General features: G+C 45.6%; 2 protein-coding genes across 2 annotated transcripts in view; one reads left to right on the top strand and one right to left on the bottom strand.

The window, feature by feature from the left end:
* Positions 1–3,320, bottom strand: part of LOC142664042 (uncharacterized) — a 30,358-nt gene extending 27,038 nt beyond the window's left edge. The window contains exons 1-3 of the mRNA XM_075842937.1: positions 3,164–3,320; positions 2,076–2,252; positions 1,868–1,991 (exon numbers count right to left, since the gene is read on the bottom strand). Coding sequence (XP_075699052.1) covers positions 1,868–1,991; positions 2,076–2,252; positions 3,164–3,241 — 379 coding nt within the window. The 5' untranslated portion in view covers positions 3,242–3,320. The remainder of the gene's footprint in view (positions 1–1,867; positions 1,992–2,075; positions 2,253–3,163) is intronic.
* A 2,975-nt stretch (positions 3,321–6,295) lies between these two features.
* Positions 6,296–13,847, top strand: LOC142664236 (zinc finger protein 266-like). Its single transcript, XM_075843250.1, has 2 exons — positions 6,296–6,567; positions 12,705–13,847. Exon 2 carries the CDS (start codon positions 12,843–12,845, stop codon positions 13,203–13,205), a length of 363 nt encoding a protein of 120 aa, XP_075699365.1. The 5' UTR covers positions 6,296–6,567; positions 12,705–12,842; the 3' UTR covers positions 13,206–13,847.
* The last annotated feature ends 6,282 nt before the right edge of the window (positions 13,848–20,129 follow it).

Here is a 20,129-nt window from a genome sequence, read left to right as displayed (position 1 = left end):
TTTGTAAACTTAAAAACAAAGTGTCATAATGATGCCGGCTCCGCGAAAATCACGCAGCCACGCACCATATACAGATGCCACACTGAACATTTGCACAACGCAGCATTTTTTGCGGACGCAAAATGGACACGTTTGTGTGAATAAGGCCTAACACTAACGCCCATTATTACCCCGGTACCCACCGCCACCAGGGGTGCCAGGTACGAAACAGTACCCGACCATTTGTAGTGACGGTTAGGCACCGGGGCGGCCGCAGGCTGGTAGCATTAGGCTGGGGAAGGCCAAAAACAGTGTCCCTTCCCACCCTGGTAATGTTGCCTGCTGCTGTGTTGTATCTGGCTGGTTATGAAAATTAGGGGGGGACCCCACATCGTTCTTTCCAATTATTATTTTTTTTTAAATGCCGTGGGGTCCCCCCCCAAAACCCGCCAGATAGAACATAGCAGCAGCAGGCAGCATTACCAGGATGGGAAGGGCTGCTGTTTCTGGTCTTTCCCATCCTGATAATACTAGCCTGCGGCCACCCCATTGCCCAACCATCACTACAGATGGTCAAGTACTGGATCGTACTCGGCTCTTCCCAGCACCCCTGGTGGCGGTGGCTACCAAGGTAATAATGGGTGTTAGTGTTCGCCTCTGCACCGGCTAACAATAAAGCCCCGCCTTAGCAATGGATGCTGTTTATGAGCCGGCGGCCATTACTAAGGCGTAAGTAATATACAGGTAGTTTAAAAAAACAAAAAACAAAGACATAGAAAAAACATTTTATTGAAATAAAAAAAAAACACACAACCCTCATTAACAATTTTATTGATAATAAAAAAAGCAGTCATCGAAGTAGTCCTGGAATCCGACATAGTCCAATGACAGAACCTGTAAGAAAACACCAAAAAAAGATTTACTACGATTTACATGTGTTAGGCTTAGATACAGGGCCCATGTGTGATACTGTCTGTGGGACCCTGTATCTAAGCCTACCACAAGGTTACTGTGTGCTGGGGCCCCGTATCTAAACCTACCGTGTGGTAGGCTTAAATACAGGGCCCATCAGACAGGATCACACATGGGCCATATATCTAAGCCAACCATGTGATTGGCTTAAATACGGGGCCCAGCAGACAGCATCACACAATCTGTGATCCGGTCTCATGGGCCCTCTAAGCCTGCTACATCGTAGGCTTAAAGGGGTTGTCCAGTCCCTAAACACTGATGGTCTATCCTCAGGATAGGCCATCAATAGCTGATGTGTCGGAGTCCGACTCCCGGGAGTCGCCAATCAGCTGTTTTGAAGGGGCCGCAGCACTCGCCGACACCGAATGAAGTGACCGGAATGAAGGGGAAGCAGCTCTCGTATGAGTGCTGCGGCCCCTTCAAAACAGCTGATTGGCGTGCTCCCGGGAGTCGGACCCCGCCAATCAGATTCAGCAGACAGGGATAGTAATCTTACCCTGCTCTTCAGCCGTGGCGGAAGTTCTGTCCTGACTCTATCCAGGATTACAATGTTGTGCGCGGCGCATAGCGTTGTGACGTCGTGCGCTGCGCAAAGTGCTGTGACGTCAGGACCACTGCTGCGCTCCAGAACCAGGAAGGTAAGTACTGTCAGTTACTATAGTAACAGGGGCCCGCGGACAGAGTTACTATAGTAACTTTTTCTTATTAATGTTGTGCAGGGGGCCGAAGGCCCCCTGGCTTCGGGGCCTGGTCGCAATTGCGACCACTGCAACCCTATAGCTACACCACTGACTGCAGCAAAGCGAGGAACGTGTGATCGGAGATCAGGAATCACATGTCTGTATATACTGCACATGAAGATATTAACACTTCAACAAAGAAATAATAATATATAAATGATATATCTATATCTTACCTTGTGATGTGCGCGGCCGGTAGTCCTCCATCATGACCTCCTCGTACAGATCCTTGTGTCCTTCTAGATACCCCCACTCCTCCATGGAGAAATAGACAGTGACATCCTGACACCTTATAGGAACCTGACACACACAATGATACAGTCATCACCCAGACACCTCCAGTGCTGTTACTGTAGAATTTCCCAGCATTCCCAGCAGTGTCACCTCTCCAGTCAGCAGCTCAGTCATCTTGTAGATCAGTTCTAAGATCTTCTTCTCATGTATCCGGGAGTGAGGGGGAGGCTCTGTGATGGGGCTCTGACTACTGCTCCATCCTCCTCCTGACTCATGGATGATGGGAGTCGTACAGTCACCCGATGTCTTCTTCACTATTGTGTACTCCTGTGTATGGAGAGAGACACAGAGAACTGAACACAGTATTCCCCCCTCAGTAGAAAGAAGGAGATTGTGACCCCGCTGTATAGAGCTCTAGTGACCCCACATCTGTAATACTGGAGACCTCACCTACAAAAAGACATTGAGAAAATAGAACGAGGCCAAAACTAAGAAGGAAATAATATTGGGGGGACTAGATGGACCATGTGCTCTCCTCCTGCCGTCATCTTCTATGTTTCTATATAGAGGTCATCCTGATCCTCCTGGTTCCTGGTCATTCTCATTGCTCTACATCATTACTATTGCTGCATTGGTGACATGACACATAACTGACCATATTGGTGGCTGACCTTCAGCTTTTCTGCTGTTGACTTCTTGACGTCACTTGGAAGGTCTGGACGCTGTTAGGGTATGTTCACACGTAGTCAACAAAAACGTCTGAAAATCCAGAGCTGTTTTCAAGGGAAAACAGAGCCTGCTTTTCAGACGTTTTTTTACCAACTCGCATTTTTCGCGGCGTTTTTCGCGCCGTTTTCGCGGCGTTTTTTACGTCCGTTTTTGGAGCTGTTTTCATTGGAGTCTATGAGAAAACAGCTCCAAAAACGTCCAAAGAAGTGTCCTGCACTTCTTTTGACGAGGCTGTATTTTTACGCGTCGTCGTTTGACAGCTGTCAAACGACGACGCGTAAATAACAGGTCGTCTGCACAGTACGTCGGCAAACCCATTCAAATGAATGGGCAGATGTTTGCCGATGTATTGGAGCCGTATTTTCAGACGTAAAACGAGGCATAATACGCCTCGTATACGTCTGAAATTTGGCCGTGTGAACATACCCTTATACAGGACACTGGATTCTTCCTATTATGTATTGTCCCTTCCCTATGTGTGACTTGTTCTATAATGTAGAAAAGTTTACCTCTCCGCTCAACAGGTAGATGATCTCCAAGGTGAAGTCTAATATTCTTCTGCTCATCTCATTCCTGTCCTTGTCCATCCTTGGTGGGTCATTCAGGAGAAGGAACGTTGTGGAGGAGAAGATGAGAAAACTGGAGGAACTGCAGGATCTAGTACTGCAGACGTCTTTATGAAGAGAGGAGAAGATGGAAATCATACAGGGGATAACATCATGTGTGACATACAGAACCTCACTTATTCATCATAGAGAGAAACATCTTCTCAGAGCCGTCACCACATGGAATAAAGGGGTATTCCCAACACGGACATTTCTCCCCAGGATATGCCAGAAATGTCTGATAGATGCGGCTCCACCTCTGGCCGTGCTCGGCTGTTTCTGGAACTCCTATACAAGTGAATGGAGAGAGTCGTGCACATGTGTGGTCACCTCTCCATTCACTCTCCACCTGGATGTAGTCATCACCTCACTAGGCGGGTCGGGGGACCCCAGTTCTCCACATAGAGGTGGGACCCCCATATATCAGACATTTATGGCACATCTCTCAGGTGAGAAGAGTAAAATGAAGACATTTCCCCCCAGACAATGAAGACCTGACTCCTGACACATGGCGGATACCGGGGAGACATTGCTGACATCTCACAAGACGTGGTGCACACTATGCAGTCAGTGTTTGATATGAGGTGTGAGGTTCTGCAGCAGCTGAGGTGACATTGATGACATCTGACAAGACGTGGTGCACACTATGCAGTCAGTGCTTGATATGAACTGTGAGGTTCTGCAGCAGCTGAGGTGACATTATATAGAGAACATGCAGTGTGATCTCTTCTCACCTAAGTGTTTGGGAGGGGGCTCCTCTGTAAGATCATCCTCACCTCGAGATTGTGGATTTATGATAAGTTGTCAATTTCAATTGTGTAAAAAAAAATAAAACCTAAAATATCATCATTTATAAGTCCGGTCATTATTTTTGAAGTGATAAAAACTTCACCTTACAAAGCGTTTTATTCTGGATGTTTTTGAACTATAAACGATTAACTATTTCACTTATAAATGATGATATTTTACGACTTCTTTCGGCGTGAAGTATAAGGAGCTCAGAAACATTATTGTAAAGTGTCTTCCCATTTGCGGTCAGGACTGGATGACATTATTCGGGATGGTGTACGAGTTATTCCAGAGAGACCCCAACACGAGGACAACGTCTCCCCCGAGTTTATGTGAGAGTGAAATACGGAGTCAGACTTGTCTCACCACTGAAGGTTATTTCCACCGTGGTCATAAAAAGCCGATCCTGGAATTATAACAAAGCTACAAATAGTTATTCGTCTTGTACAGATAACAGGGTGTCCCTAGTAAGACAGATATAGATTATAACACATCACGTCATTTATCTCATCCGCTCTCTACAATGTCAGGGTCAATATGTCGGTTGTACAACATTAATGGTGCGAATACATAAACCTCTTCTAGAGAGTAACAAGAAAGACGCCAGTAATCCATCAGTCATGTCCAAAGGCGGCCATCCCCATGACAACACTGAACGTCATAGTGCGGGGGGAGAAGTACGGAGAGGGTTTACAGGCTGAGCCCGCTCTACACGCTGCGGGTGTATTACAGCTGACCACTCGCACTAACCGCCAGGATCAGAGAGAACGCCGATCCCGGACATTTAACTACTTAGATGCTGCGATCAAGCGTCACTGCAGAATCTAAGCTGTAAGAAAGAGGGGGGTCCTCTCTGACAGCTCATCGGCCCCTCGCGACGCGATCACGGGGTAGGAATGGTCGTCATGGCAGCCTGGGGGGTAATGAAGGCCCGCCATCTTTCTGCTCCTATTAACCCCTTAATCTTAATCACGATATACTGCGATACATTAGTATTATAGTGTATTGTACCAGCGATCTAATCAGCACCGGTTCACGTCCCCCAGGAGTGTAATACAATTTGTTAAAAGTAGTCACACTTTTTAGTTATGTACAAAAAAAATAAAAATTAGATTTTTTTTTTTTTTTTTTTTTAATAAAACCTTTTCCCATTTTTTCTCTAAAGCAACAAAAAAACAAAATGATAAACAAAACTGGAATCTCGGCGTCCGTAAAAGTCAGAATTACAACTTTATTTACCCGCACGGCCAACACAATAAAAAACAAACAATCACTACAATCGCTGTTTATTGGTCTAAAAAAAATGTCAAAATCTACAACTCGTCCCGCAAAATCTAATCCTCACTCCGCGCCATCCACGGAATAATAAAAACGTTATAGATCAGAGAAGACGGAGGGGGGACCGGAAACAGAAGCTGGCCTGGTGGTGAAGGGGTTAACCGGCGCTGCGGATTATAAACACGCAGGATATCCGATTTATACCGCGGATTCGCTGCGCATTTGTTGCAGAATTTCCCCATTAAGTTCAATGGGAAAGTCAAGTTCCGCAACAAACGCCATTGTTCCCAGAATCCTCTGCGGCTCCACCGCGTGTTCACAGCAACGCTGCAGGTTACACTTATATAAAAAAGAAGGCGTCATGTGACCCCTGCAGCCAATCACAGGCCGGAGAGGTCACATGTCATTATAGGGGTCACCTGGACACAGCCGGAAGAGCAGGGACGTGTTGCTATGGTAACGCTGGGAGAGGTGAGGATCGGCCTTGTTGTATTTCTGGAGTAGATATTCGGGAGGATTATACGTCCACCATTTGGGGTGAATATTCGGGGGGATTTCCTTGCGTGTTGTGGGTCGTATTCGCTGCGTGTGAACATTCCCTTAAACCGCACGGTGAACGACATTAACAAGAAATGTATAAAAGTCAGTGAATAAGTTGTATGTCCCGAATATTATGTCATTACAAAACACGACTCGTCCCGCAAAACATCCGAAATAACAATTTACCCCAAAGAGGCCGGCACTGGAGGGGTTAAATCCCGGCTAGGAGTCCAGTGGGCGGGGTCACTCAATGATTGACAGCTCTCTGTATACACACTCATACAGGGATGACTGATAACAGAGAGAACACGCGGCCAGCGCTGCTCTCTACCTCATACACGGCAATAGCTGAAGGACCTGTGATGACGTCACCACCACGTGACCGGGGTAGGAGGGGTGGAGCTTATCAGTGGAGAGACGTGGTGGATGAATCAGCTGTGATGACGACCTCACCACCATGTGACCAGATCAGAAGGGGTGGAGCCTATCAGTGGAGAGTTTGAGGACATATGAATCCCCTGTGATTATATCAGGACCACGTGACTGCGGCATCAGGGGCGGAGCTTAGAAGTGGAAAGATTGAGGATGTATGAAGGACCTAACGTGGCATGAGAGGCGGAGAGAAGTCCCGGTCACATGGTGGTGACATCTTCACAGGTCCTTCAGCTGTTTCCGTGTATTTCCCGTGGTGCAGTAGTAAGGTAAGGTTACATGAGGTCGTTTCTTTGCGGTTTTGGTGCGTTTTTGTCTGGCACAGTGCTGGTGATTATTATTATTTATTATTAGCGCTGTAAATATGAAATACAGGAGGTTTAACCCCTTGGTGACATCAGATCTATAGTATTATGTTGGACGTGCGCCGTCACACTAGAAGGAGCGGAGCCGGCACCGTACAGGACTTCTGACCGCCGCCAAGACCGCGCAATCCCAGCCGTGTAACCCTTCAGATGCCGTGATCAATAGCGACCGCGACATCTGATCAGTTAGAGATAGCGGCTTCCTCTGTCCTCCGAAGAAACTGCGCGATGTCGACCGGTTACCATAGTAATACATTGTAAGACGTTTTTTGTTTTGTTTCTTTTACAATAAAGGATCTAAATGTTAAAAATAAGTAACGTAATCGCCGCATCCGTTATGTCCAAATTATTAAAGTATCAAATTATAACCGGCAGAAATAATTCACATCTGAACGTCGCTGTTTTTGGTCGCCGCGATTCTCCAACATATGGAATAAAAAGTCCCCAAAATGTCACCCACAAAATCTACATCTCACCGGAAATATAAACCCCCCCCCCACACCGCGCAATCACCGGAAATATAACCCCCCCCCACACCGCGCAATCACCGGAAATATAAACCCCCCCACCCACACCGCGCAATCACCGGAAATATAAACCCCCCCCCCCCACACCGCGCAATCACCGGAAATATAAAACCCCCTCACACCGCACAATCACCGGAAATATAAACCCCCTCACACCGCGCAATCACCGGAAATATATAACCCCTCACACCGCGCAATCACCGGAAATATAACCCCCCCCCACACCGCGCAATCACCGGAAATATATAACCCCCCACACCGCGCAATCACCGGAAATATAAACCCCCTCACACCGCGCAATCACCGGAAATATAAAACCCCTCACACCGCGCAATCACCGGAAATATAAACCCCTCACACCGCGCAATCACCGGAAATATAAACCCCTCACACACCGCGCAATCACCGGAAATATAAACCCTTCACACCGCGCAATCACCGGAAATATAAACCCCCTCACACCGCGCAATCACCGGAAATATAAAACCCCTCACACCGCGCAATCACCGGAAATATAAAACCCCTCACACCGCGCAATCACCGGAAATATATAACCCCTCACACCGCGCAATCACCGGAAATATAACCCCCCCCCACACCGCGCAATCACCGGAAATATAAAACCCCTCACACCGCGCAATCACCGGAAATATAATCCCCCCCCACACCGCGCAATCACCGGAAATATAAAACCTCTCACACCGTGCAATCACCGGAAATATAAACCTCCTCACACCGCGCAATCACCGGAAATATAAACCTCCTCACACCGCGCAAACACCGGAAATATAAAACCCCTCACACCGCGCAATCACCGGAAATATAAACCCCTCACACCGCGCAATCACCGGAAATATAAACCCCTCACACCGCGCAATCACCGGAAATATAAAACCCCTCACACCGCGCAATCACCGGAAATATAAAACCCCTCACACCGCGCAATCACCGGAAATATAAAACCCCTCACACCGCGCAATCACCGGAAATATAAACCCCTCACACCGCGCAATCACCGGAAATATAAAACCCCTCACACCGCGCAATCACCGGAAATATAAAACCCCTCACACCGCGCAATCACCGGAAATATAAACCCCCCACACTGCGCAATCACCGGAAATATAAAACCCCTCACACCGCGCAATCACCGGAAATATAAACCCCCCACACCGTGCAATAACCGGAAATATAAAACCCCCCCACACCGCGCAATCACTGGAAATATAAAACCCCTCACACCGCGCAATGGGCGGAAATATAAAACCCCTCACACCGCGCAATCACCGGAAATATAAAACCCCCTCACACCGCGCAATCACCGGAAATATAAAACCCCTCACACCGCGCAATCACCGGAAATATAAAACCCCTCACACCGCGCAATCACCGGAAATATAAACCCCTCACACTGCGCAATCACCGGAAATATAAAAGCCCTCACACCGCGCAATCACCGGAAATATAAAACCCCCCACACTGCGCAATCACCGGAAATATAAACCCCTCACACCGCACAATCACCGGAAATATAAACCCCTCACACCGCGCAATCACCGGAAATATAAAACCCCTCACACCGCGCAATCACCGGAAATATAAAAGCCCTCACACTGCGCAACCACCGGAAATATAAAACCCCTCACACCGCGCAATCACCGGAAATATAAAACCCCTCACACCGCACAATCACCGGAAATATAAAACCCCCCCCCCACACCGCGCAATCACCGGAAATATAAACCCCCCACACTGCGCAATCACCGGAAATATAAACCCCCCCCACACCGCGCAATCACCGGAAATATAAAACCCCTCACACCGCGCAATTACCGGAAATATAAAACCCCTCACACCGCGCAATCACCGGAAATATAAAACCCCTCACACCGCGCAATCACCGGAAATATAAAACCCCTCACGCCGCGCAATCACCGGAAATATAAAACCCCCCACACTGCGCAATCACCGGAAATATAAACCCCTCACACCGCACAATCACCGGAAATATAAACCCCTCACACCGCGCAATCACCGGAAATATAAAACCCCTCACACCGCGCAATCACCGGAAATATAAAAGCCCTCACACTGCGCAACCACCGGAAATATAAAACCCCTCACACCGCGCAATCACCGGAAATATAAAACCCCTCACACCGCGCAATCACCGGAAATATAAAACCCCCCACACCGCGCAATCACCGGAAATATAAACCCCCCACACCGCGCAATCACCGGAAATATAAAACCCCTCACACCGCGCAATCACCGGAAATATAAAACCCCTCACACCGCGCAATCACCGGAAATATAAACCCCCCCCACACCGCGCAATCACCGGAAATATAAAACCCCTCACACCGCGTAATCACCGGAGATATAAAACCCCCCCCCACACCGCGCAATCACCGGAAATATAAAACCCCTCACACCGCGCAATCGCCGGAAATCTAAAACCCCTCACACCGCGCAATCGCCGGAAATATAAAACCCCTCACACCGCGCAATCGCCGGAAATATAAAACCCCTCACACCGCGCAATCACCGGAAATATAAACCCCCCCACACCGTGCAATCACCGGAAATATAAAACCTCTCACACCGCGCAATCGCCGGAAATATAAAACCCCTCACACCGTGCAATCACCGGAAATATAACCCCCACACCGCGCAATCACTGGAAATATAACCCCCCCCCCCCACACCGCGCAATCACCGGAAATATAAAACCCCTCACACCACGCAATCACCGGAAATATAACCCCCCCACACCGCGCAATCACCGGAAATATAAAACCCCCCACGGAAGATAAATATATAAATTTGGTGTCGTCGTAATTGTATTGACCCGGAGAATAAAGGTAACAAGTCATTTTTACCGCATGGTGAACGCCGCAAAAACAAAACAAAAAACAACAGGAATCGCTGCTTTTTCCGCTATTCCAGCCCACAATTGTTTTTTCTCTTTCCTAGGACATTATAGGGGACATAGGACAAGTGATGATCTCCACCGGATAGGTCATCAGTATATGATCTGAGGGGGTCTGACACCCGGTCTGCACCGATCATCCGCTCCGGCTGCCTCCGGGTACCAGACGTCCATGCTGAAAGTAGATGCTCCGGTCACGGATATGTGGGAGATTAGGGCAGAGATGTATGGAGGGGACAGGTTGTGGACTGGAGATTACGTCTGTGTATGTATTTGGAGATTACGTCTGGGTAGGTATCGGGAGATTAGGGCAGAGATGTATGGAGGGGACAGGATGTTGACAGTCTTGCATGTCATTTTTAATATTTTTAACTTAATTTAGTAGGTAATGGGCAGCCAGTGACCACAGAGGTGGAATGAGGGGAGAGGTAGATTTACCCGCCCAGCAGAGATGAGAATGGGTAGGAGGGTGTAATAGTGTTAGATGGAAAGCCACAGAGGAGGATGGTGGAGTAGTCTAGACGGTGGATGATGAGGGCATATGTACTACTATTTATGTCTGCTCGAGGGTGAGGAAAGACTGACTTCTAGAGGGTTTATGAGGTGGAGGCAGCAAGAAGTGAGAAGTGCTTGGCTGTGCCATTTGAAATTAAGGGTTATCCAAATGCAGCGGACCTGTGAGACGGAGAAAAGTGTGGAGCCATTAACTGTGATTGATAGTTCTGGTAAGGGGGGGGGGGGTGAGTGAAATGGGGTAAAGATAATTCAGTTTGCTCCATGTTAATCCTTAGGTAGCGGGAGGTGAAGGATGAGATAACTGTTATACACTCTAAATAGCAGAGAGGGAACATCAAGACCAAAGAGGTAAATTTCACCAAAAGTTTAGATGGAGAAGACTAAGGGTCATAGGACACTAACAGACAGAGGGGCCTTAGGCTAGGCTGACGCCTTTTCACGTTTGCCTAGTCTAAGTCCTGCACGGGTCTCTCGTGCAGGCTGGAGCCGGGGCTCAGCTGTCATCAGCTGAGCTCCTGCTCCAACGCCCGCAATCAAAGTTTACTTCGATCGCGGCCGTTTAACCCGTTAAATGCCGCCGTCAATAGCGACCGCGGCATTTAACTTTGTTTACAGAGGGAGTGAGCTCCCCCTGTCACCCATCGGCGGCCCGCAAATGCAATCGCGGGTCTCCGATGGGGTGTTATGGCAGCCGGGGGCTTGATAAAAGCCCCCAGGTCTGCCCTGGACATATGCCTGTTAGGACGCGCCGGAGGCACGTCCTAACAGATTGCCTGTCAGATTTACACTGACAGGCAATAATGCTCTGGTATACGAAGTATACCAGAGCATTATAGCAGCGATCTGAAGATCGCACAGTAAAGTCTCCTAGTGGGACTAATAAAATCAGTCATCAAAGTGAAATAAAGATTATTAATAAAAATTACAGTAAAAAAAAAAATCCATTTTTTTTCCATAAAAAGTGGTTTTATTTAGTAAAAGTGTAAAAAATAAATAAAAGTACACATATATGCTATCGCCGCGACCGTAATGACTCCATTAATAAAGTTAATATGTAATTTAAACCGCAAGGTGAACACCGTAAAAAAAAAAACGCAAAAAACTATGGCGAAATTGCAATTTTTTTCCATTGCCCCCCAAAAAAGTCATAATAAAAATGAAACAATAAGTCCCATGCACCCAAAACAGTACCAATCAAAACTACGTTTCGTCCCGCAAAAAACAAGTCGGAAAAATCACTACATTGACGGAAAAATAAAAAAGTTACGGCTCTTGGAAAGCAACGATGCAAAAACAAATAATTTTAGTTCAAAAGTGTTTTTATTGTGCAAAAGTCGTAAAACATAAAAAACCTCTACATATGTGGTATCGCCGTAATCGTACCGACCCATAGAATAAAGGTAACGTGTTATTTACGCCGCACAGTGAACGGCGTCAATTTAAAAAAGCATAGAACAATGGCGGAATTTCAGTTTTTTTTTTATAATCCCCCAAAAAAAGTTAATAAAAGTTAATAAAAAAATTATATGTACCCAAAAATGGTGCTATTAAATAGTACAACTAATCCCACAAAAAACAAGTCCTCATACAGCTATGTAGACGAAAAAATAAAAAAGTTCTAGCGATTTGAATGCGACTATAGCAAAACGAATAAAATAGCTTGGTCATTAGGGCCTAAAATGGGCTGGTCACTAAGGGGTTAAGTTGTAGTATTAAAGTGATTTCTAATTGGTATTGAAGGACCAAATGTGTTGGTAGAAGAAAGGCTTGATTGCCAGGTAAGGTGGCGCTCACATTTTTGTTTTATTAAGTTAAGGTTTATGTAATAATATCGGTGACTAGGAATAGACCAGAAACCTGGACTTTATCATCGATATATTTTATTTTGTCATCAATTTTTTTCTCTTTAAGCCAAAGCCAGGAGTAGAATCAAAACCAGTTACTTATACTTCTTCCAGCTTGATCCACTTTTGGCTTTAATTTAAAAAAAGAAAAAAACTGCCTCAAAACTGCATTTGTGTTTGTCTGAAATAAATGTTATCAATTTTGTCTACTTTGTGGTTTAGAAAAAGATGATTGAAATTCATCCTAATCCTAACAGAAAACTCCAGCAAGAAGTCTTAGGGAAACTTCATTCTATCGATAAATTATAAAGTAGAAGATGAAGATATCATGCAGCAATCTTCTGGAGTTCATTACCCTTGATGTACATCCAGTACTTCACAGTACAGATCTATCATATATTTCCCCTAATCACGAAGAACCTTCTGACCAATCACAGATTGTTACCCACAAGTACAGCTCAGCAAGGGGGTAAAAGGTTTCACTGTGGTAAACAGTTCACAAATATCTTAGGTATTTTTACACACAAAATTCAAGCAGGAGAGAAGCCATATTCATGTTCAGAATGTGGGAAATGTTTTACACAAAAATCACATCTTGCTGTACATGAGAGAAGTCACACAGGAGAGAAGCCGTATTCATGTTTGGAATGTGGGAAATGTTTTATTACTAAAGGCAAACTTAGGTCTCATCAGAGAAGTCACACCGGAGAGAAGCTGTTTTGATGCTCTATATGTGGAATATATTTTACAAGGAAATACGTTTTTTTAAACGCAGAGAAGTTAAAAACAAACCATATTCTTGTTTGGAATGTGAGAAATAAGATTCTAGGGATTGCTCATCCAGGGGACAGTCCTACACCATGGACCAGGAAAAAGGGATACTTCATCTTGTCAAAGTCCTACAGTCCACACAACTTCACTCACTAAGTATTTCATGCAGTAGGTAAGCAAGCTAATACATCTAAAAATAATAAGATACCAGAAAACTCGCCTCTTGGGCATGTTGTTGAGGATCGGTTGGGCTATTCTCTCATGCTCAGGAGTTGGCACCACATCCTGGTTCTTTGTTGATTTTACAGGATTGCTTGTACTGTGGTGGCACCCCAACTGGTGTAGTTAGTGTTCAAAAACTAAACTGTAATGTAAAAGATAGTAGTATGGGGTATCGGCATGGACAATAAAGCTCCAACGCATTTCAGGGACAGAACGGACCTATTCGTCAGGGATATAATTGCCCTAGCTGATCTGCTTCTCGTTATTTCACCAGAAGAGCAAAAGAAGAATTAAGTCTAAGGAAACCGAAATGATCTGTCACTGCGTTCTTATAATTAAGTGTATGGGAAAGTGATTAACATATGTTTAAATAAGTACATTGTGTGGACTCCATCTTGGATATTTGGAATCCATTTTGTCTCAAAGACTCAGTTTTGTGTTTGAAGAGTCATGATATTGAGTGATCTTGACCTATGTTACCACGATATATATCCTGCTTTACGATTATACACTGTCCTCTTTTTGTATTATTTTATGTACATTTTGGTTCTATGGCTTCTATTTAAATGGTATGTACAACTGTTTTGTGTCTTAACCCTTTAGTGACCACCCCATAGTGTTTTTACGGCGGCCACTAACAGGCTTTATTCCGATTCATAAGCCTTTTTACTGCGCTGCATCGGAATAAATAAACGGAGCAGGGAGCCATTAAATCTCGCTACTCTCAGCTACTAGAGGTAGCTGAGGGCTGGGGGCATCCATGCTCGAACGTGTGAGATCGATATTAGTATTGATATCACCTGTTTAACCCTCAGATGCAGCGCTCAATAGTGAGCGCCACATCTGAGTGGTTTTGGAGAGAGGGAGGGAGCTCCCTCTCATCCCACTGACACCCGGCAATAAGATCGCGAAGTTTCTGTGTCTCTGATGGCAGCCGGGGGCCTAATAAAGGCCCCCAGGTCTGCCCTTAGTGTATGCCTGCTAGATCATACCTGTGGCATGTCCTAGCAGATGCCTGTCCGTTTTACACGGACAGGCATAATACACTGCAATACAAAAGTATTGCAGTGTATTATAAATGCGATCGGGTGATCACATAGTGAAGTCCCCTAATGGGACTAGCAAAAAAGTAAAAAAAAAGTTTCATAAAAAGTGGAAAAAAAATAATTCTAAGCCCACTTTTTCCCCTTACAAGCTGCTTTATTATAAAAAATAAAAATAAAGTAAAAAAAGTTACACATATTTGGTATCGCCGCGTCCATAACGACCCCGACTATAAAGTTATTACATAATTTAACCCGCATGGTGAACGTCGTAAAAAATAAAATAAAAAACCATGCAAAAATTGCTGTTTTCTTTTGAATCCAGCCTTTAAAAAAAAAATGTGATAAAAAGTGATCAAAAAGTCGCATTCACTCCAAAGTGGTACCGATAAAAACTACAAGTCGTCCCGCAAAAAAAAAGCCCTCACACAACTGCATCGGCGAAAAAATAAAAAGTTATGGCTCTTGAAATATGGAGACACCAAAACAAATAATTTTGAAAAAAAGTGTTTTCACTGTGTAAAAGTAGTAAAACACAAAACCGGGTAAGGATCCAACGACATGCGCAATCTTTAGGCCCATTTCGTTGATTCATGTGGATGTGAAACTCTTTGCGAAATTGATTGCCTCTCGCCTTTCTCCGTTATTGACTGACTTGGGCATGGATGGCCAGGTGGGTTTTGTATGTGGTAGAGAAGCCCGGGATAATACTAACAAGACCCTTCTTTTAACATCATGTTGCCAGACACGCAAGATACCGATGAGTTTACTTTCTGTTAATGCCGAAAAGGCTTTTGATAGGGTTCACTGGGTGTTTCTCCGTAGTGTCTTGACTCAGGTTGGATTTGGCTCTAACATGGTGGATAAGATTATGGCACTATATCACAGGCCTACAGCTCGGGTTCGAGTTAATGGTCTTTTGTCTGCCTCACTGCCTGTTACTAATGATACGAGACAGGGGTGTCCACTCTCGCCTCTGTTATATGTTTGTCAGGCAGCACCTGGCTGTGGCACTGCGGAATAACCCTATGATTAATGGCATTTGTGTTGGTGTACGACATGACAAGTTAGCACTCTATGCTGCTGATCTTCTCGTGTACACAGTGCCGCATCTGCCATGAGGCCAGGTAAGCCGACGGCCTCAGGCGGCACCACCTACCCAAAGGGGGGGGGGGCGACATTTTCAGCCCGGGGCGGACTGGACCGGGGGGAGGGGCCATGCAGACGCACATAGCAGACGTGCCGAACGTCTGTAACACTCCTCCTCTCTGACGCTGTACACAGCACATGCAGCCAGAGAGGAGCAAGTCTGCAGGAGGAGCGACGAGCAGCACCAGAAGCACGAGGTAAGTTCCTGCCTTGCTGGGACCGGGACCCGTGACGTGAGTATACTGCAAGGGGGTGTCTGGGCATTTTACCGACAGCAGAGGGCTCTATGGGGCTGGAATAATCCACCCCATAGAGCCCTCACATCACTTTAATGCAACGATTAGTGTGGGTGGGGGAGGGTCTGAGCGTCTGACTTACTGCAGAGAGCTCTATAGGGGGGGATTCTCCCCCCCCCCCCTTTAGAGCAGTCAGTCAGATGCTCAGACCCCCCTAACCTTTCAGTATAGTAACTAGTCAGGGCTCTATGGTGGGGGGATAATTCCCCCCTATAGAGCCCTCTGCTGTCAGTAAAACGCCCCCCCCCCCCCCCCCCCCCCCCTTGCAGTATACTCCTGGCTTTGTAGCTTTAGGCTTTGTAGCTTTCCTGTGCTTAATTAGCGTGGGAAAGCTACAATCAGGGCTGTGACTGGTGAGTCTCACAGTCACTCCCAGTGCACACTGCATGCAGCAGCTGTGGCAGCCAGTCTGACTGTGAGTCTCTGACCAGTCACCACCCACACGCAGCAGAGAGACAGGAGAGACTGATAGTAAACCCTCAACTACTACAGTTTCACAGGCATTGACTATGACAGCTTCTATAGAGTAGTGGTTAGCTTGTCTGCCTTACACATGAAGGTTGCTGGTTCAAATCCCAGCTGTTTTTTTTTTTTTTTATATCTTGTATTGGGCTTTGTTCACACTAGCATTAATATACGTTTACCTCTTCCGTCAGAAGAAGAGAGGATCGATACGTTAAACGGAAAGCAACGGTTCCATTAGAATTACCTTTGCTTTCAATGGTAATTCTTTTGTATCAGTTGCTTTCCGTTTGTCTCCGTTCGCTAGGTTTCCGTTCTTTTGAACGGAAATAAAAGTTCTGCAGACTGCACTTTTGTTTCCTTTAAAAAAAACGGAAACTTAGCGAACGGAGACAAACGGAAAGCAACTGATACAAAAGAATTACCATTGAAAGCAATGGTAATTCTAATGGAACCGTTGCTTTCCGTTTAACGTATCGATCCTCTCTTCCTCTGACGGAAGAGAGGTAAACGTATATTAATGCTAGTGTGAAAGAAGCCTTAGGGCCTGTTCACATCAGCGTTGGCTTTCCGTTCTTGGGTTCCGTTGGAGGTAACCCCGCAACGGAAAGTCAAGCTGAAACCACAGCTTCCGTTTCCGTCACCATTAGCGCAGTCAACTGCGCTATTGATTCCGTCACAAAAACGGAAACCTGCCGGAATGGTGACGAACGGAAACCATTAGCAATGTTTCCGTCACCATTGATTTCAATAGTGACTGAAATGGAAGCTGTGGTTTCAGTTTGACTTTCCGTTGCGGCGTTCACCCGACGGAAACCTCCCACAGAACCCCGGAACGGAAAGCCAACACTGATGTGAACAGGCCCTAATCCTTCCCCATAAACCTGCCCCCGCTAATTAAAATAAATATATTATATAATGTATATAGCGCTGTATCCTGTATCCGTCAGGTCAGTGGGACTGACTGATTCAGTATCAGCGAGTCCTGCAGGATCGAGCTGTTACCGATCATATCTAAGTTCATAACTTAGATGTGATCGGTAATAGGCGACCTAATGGATTCAGGTCTCAGCGCAATATACAGCTGCTCTGTATACAGGATACAAAGCAGCTGTATCTCAAAAAGTGCAAATCATTTTCAATAAAAAGTAATTAAAACTTGCACCAATCGAAATAATAGATATCTTTATATATCATACTGACATGTCCGAAGTTTTCATCGGTGGGGGACCGAGCACTGAGGCCCCCACCAATCGCTAAAACGAAGCAGCAGAAGTGCTCGGGTGAGCGCTGTGCCGCTTCATTTATGATCGACTTTCAGCCGAGTGAGCGGTGTACGGACTCCTAGACTTTCTATTGAGCCCATACACTGCTCCAAGGAAAGCCAAACAGAATTGAAGCGGCACACCGTTCACCCGAGCACTTCTGCTGCTTCGTTTTAGCGACTAGTGGGGGGTCTCAGTGTTCGGACCCCACTGATCAAAACTTCTGACATGTCAAAAGTTTTTTAAAAAGTTGTTACACTTTAAAGAGAACCTTTCACCTGCCCACAGATTTGCATTTGAGTGCAGCATGTAATGGTCAGGGCTGCACAAACTCTGGGGCACTTTAAAAAAAATGTCCTACCCTCTTTCCTTACTTAGATATTGGTGCTGTAATACTTGACGCCCGATATTTAAATAACCCCATAAACTGCCAATGGGGCGGTAATTGGCAAGGGGACGTGTAACATCGCTGTGACACAATCCGCTACAGACAATGTCAACAGCATGAGCTGGAGAGAGGAGATCATGTGCGCACGCACGCTCTCACTCTTCAGCTCTCGGCAGGCAAGTACAAGACTGTGATCTCAGGTGAGAGATCAGTCTTGTCGTCCTTGTCTGCCGAGAGCTAAAGAGTGAGAGCGTGCGTGCGCGCACAGCTCCGATGCCATGGAACAGAAGAAGAAGAATTCACACTCTTCTTCTCCTCTTGTGTTCCTTAGTGGTGGCGGAGCTGCGCGCACGCGCTCTCTCCAGCTCTTGCTGTAACGCTGACCGTAGCTGATTGGACAGTGTCACAGCGATGTTACACGCCCCCTTGCCAATTACCTCCCCATTGACAGTTCATGGGGTTATTTAAATATCGGGCGCCAAATATTACAGCGCCGATATCTAAATAACGAAGGAGGCTAGGAAAAAAATGTAAAGTGCCCCAGAGTTTGTGCGGCCCTCCCCATTACATGCTGCACTCAGCTGCACTCAGCTGCACATGTATGGGGAGGTGAAAGGTTCTCTTTAAAAGAAAGGTGTTCTAATTATTTTTTTTTATTTGATATGTTTTATTTTATGGGCCTAATTTTTCTAATTATTTTAATCTGTTCCCGAAGGGAGCTATTTATTCATATGTTTGTACGTCTGTGGGGGCAGCCAGCTTTATTTTTATTTTTCATACTGCTAATTTTTGTTTTGCAGGTTCCGCTGGACCATTTGGACTACGTCGTAGATTCGTTGGACTACTTCGCTGATTTAAGCTTTATTTCTTTTTTTTTTAATAAAATGGTTAAAGTGGATTGTGTGGAAGAGTTGTCATTTCAATAAAATAAATTTCTTTGTCTCTGTTTTTGAATAAAAAAAACACCGAAAAAGGCCATACTTACAATCTGTTTTTGAATACTTCATTACCGCCTTAGTAATGGCAGCTGTCTGATTGAGAGCGTCCATTACTAAGAAGGGGCTTAGTGTTAGCCAGTAATAAGGCTATCACTAACCCCTATTATTACCCCGGTACCCACCGCCACCAGGAGTACCGGGAAGAGCTGGGTACGATCCAGCACCCGACTGAAGAGAAGGGTGGGTACTGGCATGGCTGCAGGCTGGTAATATCAGGCTCGGAATGGCCAAAAACCATGGCCCTTCCCACCCTGGTAATGCTAGTTCCCACCCTGGTAATGCTAGGCTGCTGCTGCTTTATTGTATTTGGCTGGTTATGAAAAATGGAGGGGGATCTCATGTAATTTTTTTTCTATTTTTTTTTTTTTAAAAGATGTGGGGTTCCCGCTATTTTTCACAACCAGCCAGATACAATAAAGCAGCTGCAGCCTAGCATCCCCAGGGTGGGAAGGGCCACGTTTTTTTTTTTATCCCTTCCCAGCCTGGTAAAACCAGCCTGTGACCGCCCTGCTGCCTTACCGGCGCTTCAGATGGTTGGGTACTGGATCGTACTCCCCTCGCGGCAGTGAGAACCGGGGTAATAATAGGGGTTAGTGATAGCCTTTTTCCTGGCTAACACTAAGCCCCTTCTTAGTAATGGACGCTCTCAATCAGACAGCAGCCATTACTAAGGCCAACAGACAAGCAAGCAGACAAGAAAAACTTTTATTGAAATCTAAACTCCCCCATGCAATCCTCTTTCACCATTTTATATTTTTTTTTAAAAGTAGATCATCGGAGTAGTCCAATGAATCTACGACGTAGTCCAAACGCTCCAGCGGAACCTACCAAAAAAAATTTTACATTTTTTTTAAAAAACTTAAAAATTTGCCACAATAGTCACTCAATATAACTATACTGTAATCACTTATATAGTTTGCAGATATCTTGTGTATAACTGGCATCTACCTCTATAAGGTCACTATATGGTGGTAATATTGGTCTATATATAGTGTGATTTATTCACTAACAGTATGGTGGGGTTTTTCTGACACAATGTTGTAGTAATATGTG

This window comes from Rhinoderma darwinii, chromosome 1 (assembly GCF_050947455.1).
Source record: "Rhinoderma darwinii isolate aRhiDar2 chromosome 1, aRhiDar2.hap1, whole genome shotgun sequence".
Lineage (NCBI taxonomy): Eukaryota > Metazoa > Chordata > Amphibia > Anura > Rhinodermatidae > Rhinoderma > Rhinoderma darwinii.
The sequence above is the reverse complement of the archived record's forward strand: the minus strand, read 5'-3'. Positions and strand labels throughout refer to the sequence as shown.

Coding starts and splice junctions, on each gene's coding strand:
- LOC142664236 (XM_075843250.1), top strand. CDS start 12,843: ATGTACATCCAGTACTTCACAGTACAGATCTATCATATATTTCCCCTA.